The 20,361-nt window shown below is 40.5% G+C and overlaps 1 protein-coding gene across 2 annotated transcripts in view; it reads right to left on the bottom strand.

Annotated features, from left to right (window-relative positions):
* CCSER1 (coiled-coil serine rich protein 1) overlaps positions 1-20,361 on the bottom strand; it is a 645,248-nt gene that overhangs the window by 567,368 nt on the left and 57,519 nt on the right. For both annotated transcript variants that reach the window (XM_069855624.1, XM_069855625.1), the window contains exons 2-3: positions 13,885-15,246; positions 5,885-6,072 (exon numbers count right to left, since the gene is read on the bottom strand). In XM_069855624.1, coding sequence (XP_069711725.1) covers positions 5,885-6,072; positions 13,885-15,202 — 1,506 coding nt within the window. In that variant the 5' untranslated portion in view covers positions 15,203-15,246. The remainder of the gene's footprint in view (positions 1-5,884; positions 6,073-13,884; positions 15,247-20,361) is intronic.

Consider the following 20,361-nt stretch of genomic DNA (forward strand, 5'->3'; position numbering starts at 1 on the left):
TGAAGGAGTGTATACATGTTGCTTACCTGGTTCATATATTTGTAAGAGCTTTGGTATATCTGAAAGAGGCTGTTTTGTTTGGGGTTTGTTTTGAACCAAAACTGAAATGCTAAGCACCCAAATCCTCTCCATAGCCCTTCATTCACTGCCTTTCCAGTGCAGGCTGTCAAGACAAAAGCTTATCTGCTGTTAAGACTTTAATCATTAATGTGTCTCCAGTCTGTAGATGGCAAGTATATCCCACAGGGTTTTCTCAAGCCTCTACAAGTCACATTTGCAGGTCACAAAACCGACCACCTTCAATCCCACTTTTAAGTCTACTGGTCACCCACTATAACTCAATAAACTATGAACTCACGTAATTTCAATAGCACCTTCACCTAATGTGCTGGCCACAGGCTGCACAAAAATCACCTCAGCATAGGTTGTCTGAAGGTATGAAGCTGAAGATCAAGCCCATACTCAAGGAGAAAAGAGCAGGAGAAAATAAAGTGAAAGCAATCTGGGGCAATATGAAAATCACTTCAATTCTCTCTAGACGAGCAGCCAACCTAGTTCTACTCACGCTCGGTGTTTCATCAGACACTAGCAAAATATCATACTATTCAGCACAGACAAGAGGAACATAAAATCCCATTTTAGTCCTTAGTCATCTATATTCAGTGAAGTCTATCACAGAATCACTAGGTTGGAAAAGACCCACAGGATCATCGAGTCCAACCATAAATGGTGGCATAGGATCCTGTTGTTGCTCACATGACATAGCAACTAGGTTAGAACTGGTGCTTGATAATAAGGCTACTTAGGAATCATTAAAAATAAAGTAATCAGTAAGAAACAATGATGACACTTTCATAAGCTGCAGATTTGGATACTGCTTCATAACCTGCAATATCAAACACAAGGATAGATTTGAATACAGTGGTTTAGATAATTGCTCCATCGTTGCAAATACCACTTCTGAAGTATACTAGAAACCTGACTATTAATTGCTAAGTCATCCCAAATCACCTAGGTAAAAAAAAAACTGGGTACAGTGACTCACACAGACTATCCAGGACACCTAAGTAAAATTTAGACACTAGCTGCTAATTAGATAGTTATCACAAACAGGGGCAATAACATATTTCCATTAAGGTGACCTGTTTTGCATTTCTGCTACAAGAGATACACTAGGAATCTCAAATATTTGCACTTATTAGCTCTTCTAGTAGCATCTCACTAATTCTGTGTCAATCAGCTACCTTTATTGCCCTCCAGACAGTCCTCTCTACACTAAATTAGTCAATTATTAAATATAAAAATCTAATGTTTAACAGACATATTCAATGACTCCCATTATCCAAGTAAACCAATGAAGTAGCCCATCAAATCCTACCCTGTATTACAGTATCATTTTTTGCATATACCGTTCTTAATTTATATCATAAATATACTTACTGAGATGTTACATACTCAGAGCATCCCCACATAGTAAGCATAGTACAAGCATGACGAAAAGAGGATTTTGTCTGTGTGTCAGATGGATAAACAAACAAGAAAACTGGAAAAGGAAATTAGGAAAGTTCTGTAGCAACTGCAGTAGTTACTCTAGTTCACAATAGGCAGTGTAGGAGAAAATATGAATGCAACTATTTGACATATTGACAAGTGGGCACTAGAGACTTGTATCACTGCTAAAGTTGAGGAAAAAAGGCTCAGATGCCCTTAGGCCACGCAAGTCCTTTAACTGGCAATGAGCAGTTTTATCTAATAAATTGGAATAATGGAAAAGATGCAAAGAAAGAAATGGCACAGTCGAAGCAACAATCTGGAAAAATAAGTTGTGCATTTCTAATTGGACTGACACAAGTAGGCAAAGCTGCCTTGCTCTAGGCAAAAGGAGAGGATGATGCAGTACTGAAAGCAAGCATAAAAATTTTTACCTGCAAGGATAAAAACTTGTAGTTGAATTTAAGAAACGGAAAACTGGCAAGATTTGGACAAGATATGTAAAACTGAAGAAAAACCTTTGTTCAAGACTACCCTGAGAAACGCTCACCTGCAGAACAGAGAGGACAGTGGTAGTGTGCACCCACTCCGACAGCGAAGTGCTGAAAAATGAGGTTTCTTTTAGTCATATAGCACATATGCTGAATAGCCAAGTGTGAACAAGGGAGCAGTCACAAAGAAACAATTATTTTCTTTGTAAATAATTGAAGAGGCAGAAAGGTGGCTCTTACAGACCTGAACATAAGTGCAATTCAGTCTCATTCTGCTGCACATAGGCAGATATCTACACAGAGTAACAACATGTGTGCCTACAGCACAGCGCAGATCATGTCTTGAAGGTTGGGACTGTGGTCTAGGAACTCCAACAATCCCCTGAACTCTTTTTAACTCATAGTAACGTACAACCACTTTCATTCATATTTTCCTTCATGACTACCTGGTTTTAATGACTGAACACAACTTGTTAGCATTTCAAAATCTCATGAGCGATGTGGGGTTTTTTTTAAGAAAACAGCATTTTTTTTCTTATCTCCTTTTTCATACTGCTAAATATGATATTTAGGATAGTCATATTTCCATGTTAGCCACTGCTATGAGAAATGATGGATAATTTTGTTGCTGATCCGTCCTCAGTTTCTACTGCTAATTTTAAGTATTACAGCACTTCAAATCTTTTTTCCTGTTGTTTTGTGTCCTAATCCTCTTAAAGAACTTATTTACAGTGATCTGAGGGCTGATCCTGTTTTTTTTCTTTTAATGCAGTTATTCTTATGCTATCCTACATTTCAACTACCCAGGTTTATATTCTTTTCATTAGTCTTGCAGGGCTGCATATTTCAAGTTCTTCAGGTAGTCTACTATGCTGCTTTGCATTTTTGTTTTTCCCTATCTTAAGCATTGGAAGAGCAGCATGTAGCTGGAGAACAGGGAGGTCAGCCATAGCATCTATCAATCTTCTGAGACAGGGTTAACTAGTCTATGCGTTATGTCGAAATATTTACAGTGGTAACTGATGACTTCATGGTTGGAACATATGAATGACCAGAGTTACTATAGCAATAGGAATCTCTTTAATTTGCATCAGTATCAACCACGTTCATTTGAAAAGGGTCTATTACAATGCATAGGCTAACCAACATTTAAAGTGTTCAAAAACCATGTCCTGAATTGCAGTTTTCACCCTTTGCATTACTGTAACATGAGAGTCTGAAACTAGTTTTAGTGAAATGGTGCCATTTTGTGGCAGAAATCTGACACTGCAAGAAAGACAGCTTTGAAACTGATAAAAAAGCATCATTAGCAATCCAAGCCACTAACCTCAAGCTTCTGTTTCAGTTCATTATTTACATGACTATGAAACTGTCATGTTTGCAGAGCTGTTTTGAAAGACTTTTTTCTTTCCCTTTCTTTTCCCATTTATGAGTTGGCATCTCACAAGTGAATTAATGCCACTCTTGGTGGAGATGGTGACCTTTATAGGTTTAATCCACAATCTTGGTATTTAGGACACGCATCTATCCAAGCTTTGCCAATCATGCAAGAATACTCTGCTAAGCAAGTTGTTTAGGAGGAAGACTAGTTTTGCAGATGCTAATCTTTATTTCCTCATCCCATCTCCTGAGAAAATCTAGTATCCCCTCAGTTCTTCTGGGTCCTCGCTCCTGCCAGCCCCTCATCGGAAGCCCACACTGCCTGTCAACAAGAAAAAGAGAGCAAACAGGGTCTTGGAGGACTTTCTTCAGTTTGTGACAAAAGGTTATCTTCCACACTACAAAGCTTAACACAATGTCTGGATAATGTCAGAAAACCACTCACATCCACAGCTATCTATAGATCGGTGCCGCAGAGCAGAACTGAACAACAACGCTGCTCTCATCAGGGAGGCCTCAGCAGTCCCCCATGAACCTGACATACCCAAAACACCTGTGGTTCATTTTTTTCAAAAGTTGAACAAAGTAATACAGACGGCCACAGAAGAGTAACCACCATTTTCTAGAAAAGAAAGTTAGGTTAAGGTTTCTAATGACATTTCGTTTAGCAAACTCCAGTTCTTTAAACAGTAGTTAGTCTTGATTAGGATAATTTACTGGTAACAACCTGCTGCTGTGGTGTTAAACATTAACTGATTGTGACAAGTGTCTTGAAGGGGCCTTTTAACAGTTCAGGTATGTACTATGCCAGACATTCAATTTCTTCAATTTTTAATTAATTTTCCTTCCAGGGAACTCTGCTTATTCTTTTGCTTCCTTGTCATTGACAGAGAGGGAGGAGCATGAACTGCTGTTGGTTTGGGGGGTTCACTTTTTCTGAAATTTCACTTCTTACTAAAAAAGCTTTCATCTAGCATTTTGGTTTTTTAACATATGAAGTTGATATCCATATGTTTTGGGGGAAAGCAGGAATAATTTTACCTTCAGTCATAAACACGTATAGTAATCTTGATGTAAAAAAATCTTGGTCTGTGACTGTAGTACAGCTAAGCACAAGCAAACACTTGTGAATTTGCAGACAAACTTGCTAATGGAAGTGGAAAAAACCTCACAGATTTCATAGACAAAACAAAGGGATTCAAATCACCACTTCCCCCTTTACACACTTTGCTTACTTACTGTTGCTAGTGTGTTGTCACCTTTTCAGTCCTATCATTGATACAGGGCTAAACAGAGTGAAGTGCTATGGCATCCCTCTAGCCTACTATTTAAATGAACATAAAGATCTGCCTTACAACCCAAATAAAGTTTACCAGCTTAAGCCAGTTTTAACCAGGTTTTTAGGGCAGGAGCTGCATCTGTGTAATCTGCTGCCAATCATCATCTTTTTGGCTTTGAAAAATAAGTTGTTATTCACTGATATTTGGATATGAACTTCCTGCAAAAACAAAGAAACACACTAAAACTATATACATTTTAACACCACAAAGGTTTCTTCTACTACTTAGCAATTCTACCTCTTCATTTGTATGCTGTGTCTCTGGGAGTAATAGTTCAGTAGACAAAAAAAAAAAAAAATAAAAATCAAGAGGGTTTTTTCAAATTAAATTTTGCATTACTGTTGCTGGAGCTAAAGTGATGTCAGTTTTCCAACTTTAGCTCAGACTTGCCCAAGTAGCTTCATTTTTCTGAAAATTAACTGCATGTCATTGCTGTAGATATTCTATCTCATAATCTTCTTTATTTGTCTCACTAGAGAGCACACGTGAAAGTATAAATCACAGTCATCTTACAGTGGTTATTTTCACTAGCTACAGGACAGCACAATCCTGTCAGTCAGTCAGTCCCTTCTGCTGTTGCTTCACTAGAAGGTTTCAAAAGTACTCTTCCACAGTTTTTTGATCTGTCTTAGCTTTTTTAGTCCTCAGGACCATCAAAGGTTCCCAGAAGGGATCGTTTCTTCTCCTTATTTTGTGTTCAGAGAGAAAGCATTCAAACTTGTCACCAGTTTCAAAAGGGGCCACACAGACCTCCTTATAGACAACTTTCTATCTAAATTTTGGTCTGAATCTCATCTCACTCATACCAGACATGAGCCCACAAAATAATTAACACAGTACACTAAAATGTTACCACAGAGTAGCCCACTATATTTAACCCCGGAAACAGTCATACTGAATTTTGCTGTAGTTCCCTCTCCCAGTACTTTTCTCCCAGGCAAATCAGCAAAGCATGACATCAAGAATCTCTTCATAGAACATATGCAAGCTTTTTCACAATGTCATACCCTGAAAAAAAATCTGTAGCTGAGCCTAGATCACATTTTTGAAAGCCTGAAACAACTGGTTTGGGTTTTTTTTACCCCACTTCATTACCATCCACTACGTGTAAAGTTGCTGCTTCTCATAGTAACATCAATCAAAGGAAAGCAAAATATTTACACATACAGGACAAAAACTCACCATGCTGTTCATTTTTGAAGAGGATGAGCTTGCTCTTTGCTTTCGTAGGCTGTTAAGCTCTTCTGTATTTTCATCCTTTGGTTTTATGACCAGCCGACTGCCTCCAGCAGTACCTTCTGAAGAGGATCTCAGTCGTTTCTCAACAAGTCTGCCTTCTCGGTATGGGCTGAAGCTATTGGCAAGATCAACTACAAACAGAGAAGCAATCAGGCATCATTACAGAGAATTACTCTCCAGAAATATTTTCTTAATGAGAACAGTGCTTTTCCTGAAATGCTTAAATTGAAAAGCAATTGCATAAGATGTTCTTTAGAAAGCAGAGCCTGCTTACCTAGATCGAAGTGCCACCTGGGCCATCAGTTCACCGTTCAGCCCTTAGTGACTGACACATTCAGCATTTCACAGCTCAGTTCGTGGCTCCTTGTAGAATCCAGAAGGACCTCTGCTCCATCTTTTCCCCTCCTCTAGTTCTAGGACACTTCCAAACCGCTGTCCAGTGAAATCCACCAGAGAAATCATCACTGGGCCACTGGTGCCAAACTCCAATCTGCCTTGCCCTGCATCCTGAGGTAAGGTCAGGCTTTGTAGGGCCAGGTCACAGCTTTGTTACCACTACACACAAGAGGGACACACATTGGTTTTGGTTTGTATTTGGCCTTCCTAGCTCACTTCTATATCCGTGCCCTGCAAAGCATCCTGAACTGGTAGAATCAATTCTCTTCTGATTGATGAGAAGCTCAACATGATCTGGCAATGTGCACTTGCAACCCAGAAGGCCAACCGTATCCTGGGCTGCACCAAAAGAAGCGTGGCCAGCAGGGCAAGGGAGGTGATTCAACCCCTCTATTCCACTCTAGTGAGACCTCATCTGGAATATTGTGTCCAGTTCTGGAATCCTCAACATAAGAAGGATATAGAAATGTTGTAACGGGTCCAGAGAAGGGCTACAAAGATGATCCGAGGGCTGGAGCACCTCCCATATGAGGACAAGCTGAGAGAGTTGGGGTTGTTCAGCCTGGAGAAGAGAAGGCTCTGAGGAGACTTTATAATATCAGCCTTCCAATAACTGAAGGGGTCCTACAAGAAAGCTCAGGAGGGACTGCTTACAAAAGCTTGTAGTGATAGGATGAGGGGTGATGGGCATAAACTGCAGAGGGGCAGATTTAGACTAGACATGAGAAAGAATTTCTTCACTATCAGGGTGGTGAGGCACTGTCACAGGTTGCCCAGGGAAGCTGTGGCTGCCCCACCCCTGGAGGTGTTCAAGGTCAGGTTGGATGGGGCCTTGGGCAGCCTAGTCTGGTGGGAGGTGTCCCTGCCCATGGCAGGGGGGTTGGAACTAGATGATCTTTGAGGTCCCTTCCAACCCAAACCATTTATGATTCTATGACTCTCATAGAGCTACATTTCTAAGTAACTGCATTTCTAGGTAGCTAGAGCATTAAGTTTAGAGTGGGAATAAAGGTGATAAGATATTCTGATTTAGTTTTGTGGCCAGATATGGAACATGGGTTTCCATTGAACCCAGGGACTTCTGCAGTATCATAGGAACCAGGTGCATAATGCTGGGCAGGACTAAATCCAGGACAGCTGAGACAAACTGACCAAAGGTAGCATTCCATACCATAAACTATGCTGCATCTTATAGAAATATCTCAGGACAGCTCTTCTTCTCAACAGCCACCATCTCTTGAGGACTGGCTTCCTGTGATGCTTCGAGTCCAGTAGTAGTATTAGTAGTAGTTCTGTTGTTTTAATAAAGCTATTTCTGTTTCAGTCTTTGTGTCCTTCATTTCCTTTCCCAATTCCCTTTCCCCAGATCAGGGGCATAAGTGGGTGATAAAGCAAATGTATATTGGTTAGCTGCCACCCAGAGGGGCCTTAACCTGGACAGTTAATTTAGCATCAAAAACGAGAGACTCAAGCAGGTGCAGAAAGCTCAGCTGGCCAGTTTGCTTGACTAGACCAGCTCGCAAGGCCTCAAATTCTTAGTCTTGAAGCTCCCAGCTCCAGCATGAAGAGAGGCCAGCTAGCTCAGTTGGTAGAGCTTTAGATTTTTAATTCAGGGGTCTCAAAAGGTTAAAATAGAAATGAACAGCATTCATTATGCCAAACTGGTTCTGGCTGGGCACAATAATGTCCCACATATTTTTAGAGCTCATTGCAGAGCTGTCTACTTTAGCAGTCCATTACTTGCCGTGTACACTGTTTGTTAGTGTCTTTATGCAGTTTATCACCTCCGGGCATTAGGTTAAAGATATCACTCTGCTATGTTGCTTAACTTTGATTTAAAGTATCATAAAGTCATTTGATAGTAGTGGCAGCAGGCAGGGTGCCAACCAAAGCAGCAGCGGTAGCTTCATCTGCGTCCTTCGGGAGCCATCTGGTGGACTTCGTTTAAAATTACAACTTCTGTTTCACCCTCTGAAATGGAGCTCCGGGGGAAGCATCTTTTTATAGCTTCCCCTTCTCCTACAGGCTAATTCTAACAGCTCTTGAGAATTTTGAATATCCTTTGGATAGTCCAACCAGTATGCTTATATTATAAGGTTTTCTGAATGTGTTCCAAATCTTGGTCTTGATAAGAGTAAGGCATTGGTACAGACTGATCATTGCAGGTATTGCAGCTCCCATGAGGAACATCACAGCCATCTCAAGTCTCTACAACAGGCACTGTAGTCACCTCAACCCTCATTGCAGCTACTTCAGCCCCTACAACAGGCACTGCAGCCACCTAAACACCAACTGCAGCTACTATAGCCCTCACAATGGGCAATGTGGCTATTACTACTTCTGCAACGTGCACCGTAGCTACTCCCACCTCCATGAGGGGCATTGCAGTTATGCAGGTTTCTGCTACAGGACCATTAACTGCTCAAACCTCAGTGACAGTTAAAACCAGCTACCAATCCATGCTGGTATCAGTCATCCCTGCGCTGAAGAAGAGGCACATGAGAAGAGTAGCTCATGAAGGTGACCCACTGACATCACAGAAGATGTGAGGCATGCTGAAGAGGCCCCAGCATATAATAAAATACCAGAAAATGAAAAGTGGTACGCTCTGTTCACTGATGTATCCTGTTGTATTGTTGGAAATCATTGTAAGTGAAAAGCTGCTGTGTGGAGTCCTATGTGATGAGTCACAGAAGCTACTGAAAGATGAGATGAAGCAAGTCAACTGAGAGAGAGAAAACCTACCCAAGCTTTTAAGGCTAGCAGTATCCAAGCTGGCCTTAGACACTGCTGAACGAGAAAAAAAAAGCCAGTATTTAATTTCTATACTGACTCATGGATGGTAGTGAATACCTTATGGGGGTAGTTAAAACAACTGGCAGCAGAGGTGAACCCACCTGGGCTGCCCCATTGTGGCAAGACACTGCTGCCTAGTTACAGAGACTGGTTGCAGAAGTACATCCTATAGATGTTCACATACTCAAGAGTCAAGCCACTAAGGAACATCAAATCAATCAGCAAGTGTCTCAAGTAGACCTGGATAGGCAACATAAATGTGAACTATTTTTAACCCAACAGGCCCATAACACTTCAGGACATTAAGGATGGGATGCAACATAATAATGAGTCCATCTGTAACGGCTGGACTTAAATGTGTGTATATATAGCAGAAGGTAAGAAAAGAAGTGGTTATTCAAGCATAAATGGTATGGAATAAGGGGTGGATACTGTCTTGCTTTCAGCTGGGACAGAATCAATTCTCTTCTCAGAAAACCACATTTTTAAGTAACTGCATTTCTAGGTAGCTAAAGCATTAAGTTTAGAGTGGGAATAAAGGTGATAAGACACTCTGGTTTAGTTTTATGGTGAGCCATGGAATGTAGGTTTCCATTAAACCCAAGGACTTATGCAGTTTCATAGGAACCAGGTGCATAATGCTAGGCAGGAGTAAATCCAGGACAACTGACACAAACAGACCAAAGGAAGCATTCCATACCATAAACTATGCTGCTTTGAGTCCAGCTACTGCTCTGAGTCCAGTTCTGTTTTTCATGATCTCTCCGTGCAGGCTGTGCCATCTGCACCACTGAACTGCTGTGCTTGCAGTGTTTGCCATCTGGAATCTGTCATTTGTAGCACGCGTTCCATCATTATTTGCTTTCTATATTTTGTATGTTAGTTGGAGTAGTAGTAATACTTGGTTTACTGTTTTATTAAAACTATTTCTACTTCAATCTTTGGGTCTCTTTTCCTTTCTGATACCTCTTCCCTGGGTCAAGGGGGAAAAGTGGACGATGGAGAAACTGTCTGTTGTTTAACCAAAAGGGATTAAACCAGGATGCAAAACCAGCCTGAAGCCAGGAGGCTGAATGCCAGTTCCCGACTCCAGTTGAAGATTAACACATCAGGAAAGAGGAGAAAAATTACATTTTGAGATGTTAGGGCAAATTTAGAGATAAGGAAAGAGAAAAGCATAATAAATGTAACACAAAAAATCTTATCTTCTTTGGTCTTTTGTGACAAAATCAACATTTTCTCTAAGGCTTTTCAATAAAATACATAATACATAAAAATATATAAAGTTATACCAAGAAATATATGGCACATCAAACCTGCTTATACACGAATGTCATGTTCACAATGCTATCTATAATGACATCAACTATGAGACCAGCTATGGAAGAGAAAATATCTATTACCAAAGAAAATGCACAGAAATATCTTGCATTCACCTCTGATTTTAAATACTGTTGTAGCAAAATCAAATGTTCAAACCAGTCTGTCTGTAACAGATATAACTACTTACAACTGTATCTTACTGAATGCCATGTAAGCTTGTTTTGTATTTGCTTCACTTCATATAGCACTAATTCAGATCTTTTTCCAGTAGTCCCCTTGTATGCTTGGTGAGTTTCTAATTTTAAATACATTCTTCATCACACCAGTTTAAAAAAATTGCATTTTGAACAGAAGTATAAAACCCTGACATAGAGCAGTATCAGCTCTAGCGTTTCTGTGAACATGAATCCCATTTACAAAAATCCCTCTATCATAGTTTCGACTCCAGTGAGCTGCCTTCCAGAAATACAGATTAAATATATAGCTGCTAATATATGCATTTCAAATGCACTGTGTTTTTCTAAACACCACTTCAAGCTGCTCATTTGCTGTTCTGCAGTACACTCCAGTCAGATTCAAAAGGATGAGATCATTCACGGATTAGTAAATGTTGCAAGGAAGACCAACCCACCTAGAGACCAGTAACATATATCAAGATATGTTGTTTTTCTCCCAGTTGACTAAGGTTTGGAGGGAAAGGAGTCTCTTCTGGTGAAAGCTAATTTAGAGGATTATTTGGATTTTATGTTGCCATTTATGTACGCAATATCCAACCAAGCCTTGCAGTGACAAACAAATCAAAAGGCAAGATTACTTTTGATTGCTTATAATCTACGCCCCAAGACAAATGTCAAAGCAAAAACTCCTATGAATTTGAGTTTACACTCGTTCATCTTCTGATACAAACACTATAAGTGCAGTCTTGTTAACTCTCACAAATTTTGGACCATCAGATACAGACTCAGAATTATGCAAGAAAGCACCAGTCTTCAGGAAGGTTTGAAAAAAACTGTCAGAGATAAATGTCTTCTGACAGTTGTCCTTCACCTCCACTTGTGAAAGCTGCACTCGAGTGGGGGAACTCCTTCACATGGTGGAGGAGTTAAGGGAGGAGGTAAAGAGGCTGAGAACCATAAGGGAGTGTGAGAGGGAGATAGACCAGTGGAGTAGTGCCCTCTCACTAACTCAGCAGCCTGCTGGAGCTGGTGTGTCCAAACACCATCCACCTGCAAACTGCAAGGTTGGGGGAACAAGAGATGGAGAATGGCAGCAAGTTCCTGCCAGACAAAGGAAACCTGCTCCTCTCACCCAGACACCAAAACCCCAGATCCCCCTGGTGAACAAGTACCAGGTGCTGCAGGCTGGACTGGAGGCTGGCTGGCTGATGTTGTTCCTATCTACAAGAAGGGTCGCAGGGAGGACCCAGGAAACTACAGGCCTGTCAGTCTGACCTCAGCGCCAGGCAAAGTCATGGAACAGGGGATCTTGAGTGCTATCACGAAGCACATGCAAGAGAACCGGGTGATCAGGCCCAGTCAGCATGGGGTCACAAAAGGCAGGTCTTGCCAAACTAACCTGATCGCCTTCTATGACAAAGTGACTCGGCTGCTGGATGAGGGAAAGGCTGTGCATGTGGTCTTCCTGGACTTCAGTAAAGCCTTTGACACAGTTTCTCACAGCATTCTGCTTGAGAAACTGTCAGCCTCTGGCCTGGACAGGTGCACACTCTCCTGGGTGGAAAACTGGTTGGATGGCCGGGCCCAGGGAGTGGTGGTAAACGGTACGAAATCCAGCTGGAGGCCAGTGACAAGTGGGGTTCCCCAGGGCTCAGTGCTGGGTCCAGCCCTGTTCAATGTCTTTATCAATGACCTGGATGAAGGCATTGAGTGCACCCTTAGCAAGTTTGCAGACGACACTAAGCTGGGTGGGAGTGGGGATCTGCTGGAGGGTAGGGAGGCTCTGCAAAGGGATCTGAACAGGCTGGACCGCTGGGCTGAGTCCAATGGCATGAGGTTTAACAAGGCCAAATGCCGGGTCCTGCACTTGGGGCACAACAACCCTATGCAGTGCTACAAACTAGGAGAAGTCTGTCTAGAAAGCTGCCAGGAGGAGAGGGTCCTGGGGGTGTTGGTTGCCAGCCGACTGAACATGAGCCAAGAGTGTGCCCAGGTGGCCAAGAAGGCCAATGGCATCTTGGCTTGTATCGGAAGCGGTGTGACCAGCAGGTCCAGGGAGGTTATTCTCCCTCTGTACTCGGCATTGGTGAGACTGCTCCTTGAATCCTGTGTTCAGTTCTGGGCCCCTCACCACAAGAAGGATGTTGAGGCTCTGGAGTGAGTCCAGAGAAGAGCAACGAAGCTGGTGAAGGGGCCAGAGAACAGGCCTTATGAGGAGCGGCTGAGAGAGCTGGGGTTGTTTAGCCTGGAGAAGAGGAGGCTGAGGGGAGACCTCATTGCTCTCTACAACTACCTGGAAGGAGGTTGTAGAGAGGAGGGTGCTGGCCTCTTCTCCCAAGTGACAGGGGACAGGACAAGAGGGAATGGCCTCAAGCTCTGCCAGGGGAGATTTAGGCTGGACATTAGGAAAAAATTTTTCATAGAAAGGGTCACTGGGCACTGGAACAGGCTGCCCAGGGAGGTGGTTGAGTCACCTTCCCTGGAGGTGTTTAAGGCACGTGTGGACGAGGTGCTAAGGCGCATGGTTTATTGTTTGATAGGAATGGTTGGACTCGATTGATCCGGTGGGTGTCTTCCAACCTGGTTATTCTATGATTCCATGATTCACTCAAGGGCCTCGTGCCTTTATTAATCTGTATCTCTATAGACTGAGATTTCTAGGCATAGCCTTTATGCTTAATCTTGTTAATATTTCAAAATTCCTGTTCATCAGCTAAAGATCCAGTGTGAAATTTAGATGGTAATTAACTCTCTCCATTTCATTGATTAGATAATGAGAACTTGCACAATTGCACAATGTTATTTCAGATGGAAGCAGAAGTAGGATGTCTCATACTTTGCCACAAAAACATCCACTCCAAGCTACTCTGTAACATCAGTTGAATACAGGAAGCAAGAGTCAGGAAATGTCAAAGCCCAGATCAATATAAGAAAAATTGATTTTTCATAACCAGATTAAAAGAACTCTCTGGCAATGTTTCCCTCTCAAACAATGCAACTCTTTGGCTCAAGTCGAAAATAGGCATGCCTCCAAAATCCCAGCTACAGCCTTTGACAACAGGTAAGAATCAATACCCTGTTTATTAATTCATTTTCTACCACAGGAAAACACAGCTATGAACAACACTGACAGGTGTTAGTGAGCTGTAAAACACAAAACTCAAAAAATAATAGACTTTTGTTTTAATACCTACAATTCTGGGAGCAGGGCACAATTCATAACTTTAACAATGAAAAGACCATAAGACATACCTTTAGAATGGTTTGTTTCATAACCCTGTTGTGCTTTAAAGGACTGAGGTTCAGAACATGGAACAATCTTAGACTCCATTACAGGAATTGGCTTTCCCATGTGCTGAGACAGTGTGCTTTCATCTCTGTCCCTACTCGATCCTTGTGCCTTTGGAGAGAATATTACTGGTCCTTCTCTATGCTGTAAGGCAAAGGTTTCTAAATGTGCATTTGCAGCGTTAATTTCTCCTGTGTGCCTGGCATTGTTAACATGTAGCTCATTGGCTTGCAACAATACTCGTGTCTGATTAGCAGCTGAGGTTTTGAATAAGGTATTAGATTCAACACTACATGAGCTTGTGTGACTCACAGGAGATACACCAGAATGACCAGTACTTTCCACAATATCTGTTTCCCTTGCAGGAGCAGCAGCAGCAGCAGAATTAAAGATGATCTGAGAGGTAGAGACATTGAGGCCAAAATCCTCTGTAAGTAGTGCCCTAGTCCCATTGCTAGGCAGAGCATCAACCTCTGAAATGGAGTCCTCTGTCAGGGCAACAAAGTCAGAGGGGGTCTGGGCAGCCGTGAGGTCAGTAGAGAGCAGTGGAGATTGCAAGGAGCTTCCCATGCACTCTGTTGTCTCAGCCGAACATGGAGGAGAGGACTTGGCTATCACAGGTTCGCTTTCCACATACGATTTAATCTCCAGCAAGCACCTTGACTGCTGCACAGAAGAAACTGACTGAGTCTCCGGAACCGGTTTGGAAAATTTGTAGTGTGATGAGAAAGATTTAGGGAGAAGTTTTCGTGTGGATTGTTTCACAGAGTATCGGCTCTGCTCCTCTGCAAAGCCTGAATCATCACCCTCATTCTTCCCAGAGCTTATGCAATTTATAAAGACATTCTTATTAGCCGAAGACTCCTTTCCCTTTTCAAAATCGTCTGTCAAAGACCTTGTTATTTTCTTGCTACGTGAGCTGCTAAAGCTAACCGAATGTCTTCCTCTGCTTTTAATGTGTTCCTCTAAGCTCAATTTTTCAAAAGAGCTAAGAGACGACTGGGCACCATTTGATATGTTAGCATTTTGACTAGCTGAGTCAGGCTTCTGCTCACTCCCTTTCTTGTTATGGAAGCTAATTGAAGGAGTGCGGAAAATACTCCGACGCTTGCCTGTGCTCCCTGAGCTGGAGTTCGTACTGGATGGGGAGGATGTGTGGACACCAATCGCATTAGCAGAAGAAGGTGAGGAAGGAAGGGAGTCATGTCTTCGACTAATGCTTCTCCTGAATATTGGCAAGCGAGATACTAGAGTTGATCGTCTGGATCCTGAGTCCCCCATCAGAGCACAAAGTGTCCGTGGTTCTTCACAGTCAATAAACTAATCTAGGATGAAGGGAAAAAAAAAAAAAAGATTAATTTAGTCAGCCTCAAAGTCCACTTTAAGTAGATCAGGCTTTAAGTCAGCCCAAATACATGAGATGCCAACATCAATTTTATGTACAGCTACATAAGCATTACTGAAGATCTTTAGAATTTCAAAGTGGTGTTCAATAGGTAGTGCTGAAAATCCAGCAGCTGAGCAAAGACATTCTATAGATCAGAGATACAGAATTATATATGATACATTATAGAATGCAGATCACACTGGGCAACAGCATAAAATCTGTATGCCAAAAGATATACAAATATATAACCCAAAGTCCTTGTTTTTTTAAGTTCTTAAGACAAGCCTTATAAACTATAAACTCACTTAGAATTCTGAGACTTGATTTTTCATGATCTGAATACAACAAACCATTAATTTTTGTACCTAAATAGGCAGATCTTCATAAGAAAGACAATTAAAATTTGCCAATCTTCAATTTCAGTTGGATTTTTAATTCCTTTATGTGTTCCTGCTAAAGGCTGCAAGTATCACCTTACAGCAAAGAAAATGCTGGCATTGCAGTGAAGCTAAAATATGCACCACCAAAAATTCTTCCTAAGGAACTCTAAGTTCTAGGATTTTACTGCAAAAAAAGGGATTGTGTTTCTAGGTTTGAACTTCAAAGTTTCCTTTGAACACTTCACTGAAATCTTCTTGTAGCCTACTTGCTTGTAATTAATGATTTTTTGCATTTTTTTTTAAATTAGTGAAAAGTTTCATACACAGACACTTGACAATTTTTATGAATATTTAGGCAGTAAAAACTCATTTTGATCCATATAGCAGATGCACTAGAAGTAAATTAATCTTTATGATGTATACACCAGTTCTATTTCATTTTTTTTTCTTGTTACAATTAACTACTGCTGTGACAGACAGGACCATAGAGGGAGCAATAAAAACATGTCATATGTAATCACAAGAACAAGAAAGGCTGTAAGTATAATGCTCCAGTGCAGCTTCATGAGACGCAAGTGTTCAGCACATACAAATAAAAATCATGTCATTTATCTAAATAACATTTGTCTGTCATGTGCAAAAGCAAATTCATTCATCTAGCGAGCGACTTAATACACATCATGCAGCTATCACATGTATCTATGAACAGTATATATACACTGCATACAAACACACAAAAATAAATAAAAATGAGAACAGGATATTTAAGGAGTAATTAACGTATATAAATGTTATATTACTGTGAAGGAAAGTTCAGAGACTCTTCCTGACTAGACATTGGACTGTGCTTTCTGTTGTTAACTTTTTTTTTTTTAAGCTAGCACAGCTTTAGTCCAAACATGCATTGCCAGCAGCCACAATATTCACAAGTGCCAGGAATCAATAAGCAATTTTGTAGTTTAAGATGAAAGAAACGGCTTGGGAACAGTCACTAATTCCTAGAAGTCATTAGTGATCTCTGACAAGCTGAAACCCAACAAAGGCAATACACAGGTCCTGCAATTGAAACCCAAATTTGGATCCTGTTGGATTGGGGCAGAACAGATGGTACATGCGCTCACACAGAGTTTTTCAGAATAACTTTGCATCCACCCAGCAAACTGATGCACAACCAGGTTTTCCATTTCAATGACACATAAGCTAGTTTGCATTTACACCACTTTAAGAGCAAAAGTAGAGGCAACAGCACAGAGAAGCCTAAGAACTCATATAGGGGCTTACATTCTACCAGCTTGTTTATCTGTCCACAATGCAGTTTACTAAAAATGGGCTTTGGAAACCCACATGCTGCCCTTTCCACCCTCCCCATACAAATCTCACTTTGTTCTTTAACCGCTTTGAGACCTATTGTGTTTGGGGTTTTTTGCTCTTGTGAACATGTACTTGCAGACATGCTGACACGTCTGGATATACACATACACACAACATAAGATTATTTAGAGATTGTGAGAGCTCTTCCTTATATTTTAAGAGGGCATCAAAACTGCTGAAAAAGACTTCAGAATGCAGTCTTAGAACTGCAGTAGATGAGCAGTATATTTTTAAAATACGTTAAATGACTACAAGCATTTTATGCACAGAAAGAACACTTACTCCAATGAGTCTCTCTTCTGCCCACACTTTATTTGTCAGTTCACTGGAGAACAAACCATAAACTGCCACATATATCCTATTATGAGCAAAATAGGAGGCATTTCCTTTCAGTCTCCACATTTAGTGTAATGACTCGTGCCTAACACTTTATAGCAGTAACCCTAACAGAGTGAAATTCACTCCAGCTACATACTTTCTACGAAACTACTAATTTTCTGTATCTGACATACTTATCCCTACTGACATGATTCTTAGAAGCTGCAACAGATGAAAAAGAAAACAGCAGAGAAACACCTTTGGAATGGCATAACATCAAAAATGTCTTTCTCTGTTATTTCTTTTTCATCTGTTGACTGTCGGATGACTCACATTTAAACTGGACAATTCTGATCCTACACAATCAATCTAGGACCTAATACATAGCTCTATGTATCTTCAGATAAATTACTGAGTTTTTAGAATACTAACAAGAAGTCAAGTAAACAAGAAGGATCAAGGAAAAATGACAGTCTAGGAGGGCTTTCAGTTAGGTCAGGCTCCTTGTTTAGGACAAAGTGAACAGTCAAAAATAGTCTACACAGCATTCTGCATGGAGGTCTGAATTTTGGTCAAATACACAAACCATGATTTTGTAATAAATTTTAACTCTAAAATCCAGTTATTGCTGAAACTGAAGTGTTTACTCAGTGCTGCAGCAGACAGACATTCAACTTTTGTTTTTTATGGAATGGATTTTTGATGCACATTTTTTGCATCTGCTATTGCACAAGACGAAGTTTGATATACTGCAGGAAAATAAGTAAACTATTTTAAAAACGTTGCATTGCAGTCAGAGTAATAGTGGATTATTTCAGGATCTGCTCTTCCTCAAGATCTTGGCTACACCTCTCAGTTTCTGAGCTCCCATGCTAAAACCAATGCAAATGAGAAACAGGCAAAGCATAAACAAAACATTTTACCTCTTACTAGCAGTTCCAAAAGTTAATCAAACAGAAGTAGCTGCCTTCCATATTGGTCTACACCAACATGTTGCAAAATACAAATTAATCTCAAAAATATCATAAAGTCGTGTATTGAACTGCCAAAGAAAAAAGAGAGACCAAATTTTTTATACTTGGGGCTTACTCTTCAAAGGAGATCTTCGGAAGAACTATCCAACTCTACAATATTAGGTCTTTCTCTTGCTTACAGGAGTTGTATGTGTATAAAATACATACATGTACAGGGTAAGAATTACAGAATAAGCACTTTGTCAAAAGAAACAAATCGTTTAACTTTCAGACAGTGAATACAACAGTGGAAAAAAACCCACAAGTTTTAAAACAGGTAAAGTTGTCAAAATATTACACTAGTATCTCCAGAGAAATCTACCCCACTAATCCACCAGCTGAAAAATAAAACCCAGTATTTTTTATTTCATCTTCTGCCAAGCGGTTACTGACACAAGTGTGCCAGAGCACAGTGCATTCAGTAAAGAACATCGGTGGTTTTGAATTCCAGTAGATGGAGCCATGCATCTACTTTTTCATTGATTGCAAGCATGAAAAAGCAAGTCAGCACCTTTTACATTTCCCATTGCCTTTGGAGCAAAATTTAGGACTTTAAATTTTTTGTGAATTCTCCTGTTATATTAATTACATGTACATACCAAAAGCTAACATATGCTTATTCAACAAAGAATTGTAATGCATGGGTGAGTAAACACATTCCCTTTATAAATAACCAACTTGCTGCTACTCCCTAACACTTTTTAAACAAAGGTTCCCTAAAGGTGTTCTCCTTAAAGATATACCTCCTAGAAATATCAAACAATAGCTTTCACTCAAAGAACAAAACTGAATTACCTATCCAAGTTGAAATAGGGAAATGAGAAGACACACACCTGAAAGGCCTCAACCTTAAATGAAAGAGCAGAACTTCAATACTCATCTGCTCCCTCCTCTTGCCTCCATAGCAGTATAATGTGTAGGCAGTGCTCACAGGTTAAGGAAGATGATACATTTTCTTTAATGCTTTGAAGCATGTAATGTAGCAAAACAGACAGGACCAACACTTGAATCTGAACCTGCGAACGTACCTCACGTGAACACTACTATATGGCAGGAGTCAAGGACCACATGACTGACAGTCTCTGTAGACTAGCTGGCTTCATACTTACACAGAAATTAAATTTACCCTAGGATACAAAAAATGCCCACAAAAATCCCATGAAAATAAATATTTTATTTGTGTCTAGTCAAAAGAGGTCCTAATGCACCTGATGCACTTGTAAGGCACAGACTTCCAGCCCACTGGCTAATGTGGCTCCCACACAAATTATTACACTGCCATCATTCAGATTCCAGCACTATGTTGTCCTCAGCATTTAAGCATTACCATCTTCAATACTGTTACAATTTTAGACCAATATTATTTGTCTCTCCAGTACATTTGTGACTTGTTCTTATGTGCACAGCTCGCAGAGGTCACTATGTGTCAGCAATCCTGTACACAGGAACATAAAAGCCAAAAAGCCATTAAAATATAGTTTTACATTTATAACAAAAGCAAATGAAGAAACTCCTGCATATAAATACTCAGGGCTCTGGTTATTATCAAGGACAATGTAACTGTATTAATAGTGCCTTATTAGAAATACTAGCAAAGCCAAATGTCTGTACAATAGAAAGCACTTAGCTAGGAAATATGGGACTGTCAATACTGAAGCAATTTGGTTTTGCAAACAAAACGACCATAATTCCTTCAATCCATAACAGCTCCACTTGCTTTTGTGAATAACACTCTTCCCTTTTCTTTCCTTGTGTGTACAACCTTTGCAGTCTGATACAGAGCTCAAGAAGGTATTTTGTGGAATAGCAACCACAACCCTATTCTCAGCTCAAACTTTTATAAGCGACTACCATGTTCACACTTGCTTGGAGTTTATTTTTTCTCTACAGTTTTTACAAACAAAAGAAGAATACCAACACGGGCAGAGCTGGATCTTTAAAAATCACACACACAACTCCACACATTTTTAA

The sequence above is a fragment of the Phaenicophaeus curvirostris genome, chromosome 4 (assembly GCF_032191515.1).
Source record: "Phaenicophaeus curvirostris isolate KB17595 chromosome 4, BPBGC_Pcur_1.0, whole genome shotgun sequence".
NCBI lineage: Eukaryota > Metazoa > Chordata > Aves > Cuculiformes > Cuculidae > Phaenicophaeus > Phaenicophaeus curvirostris.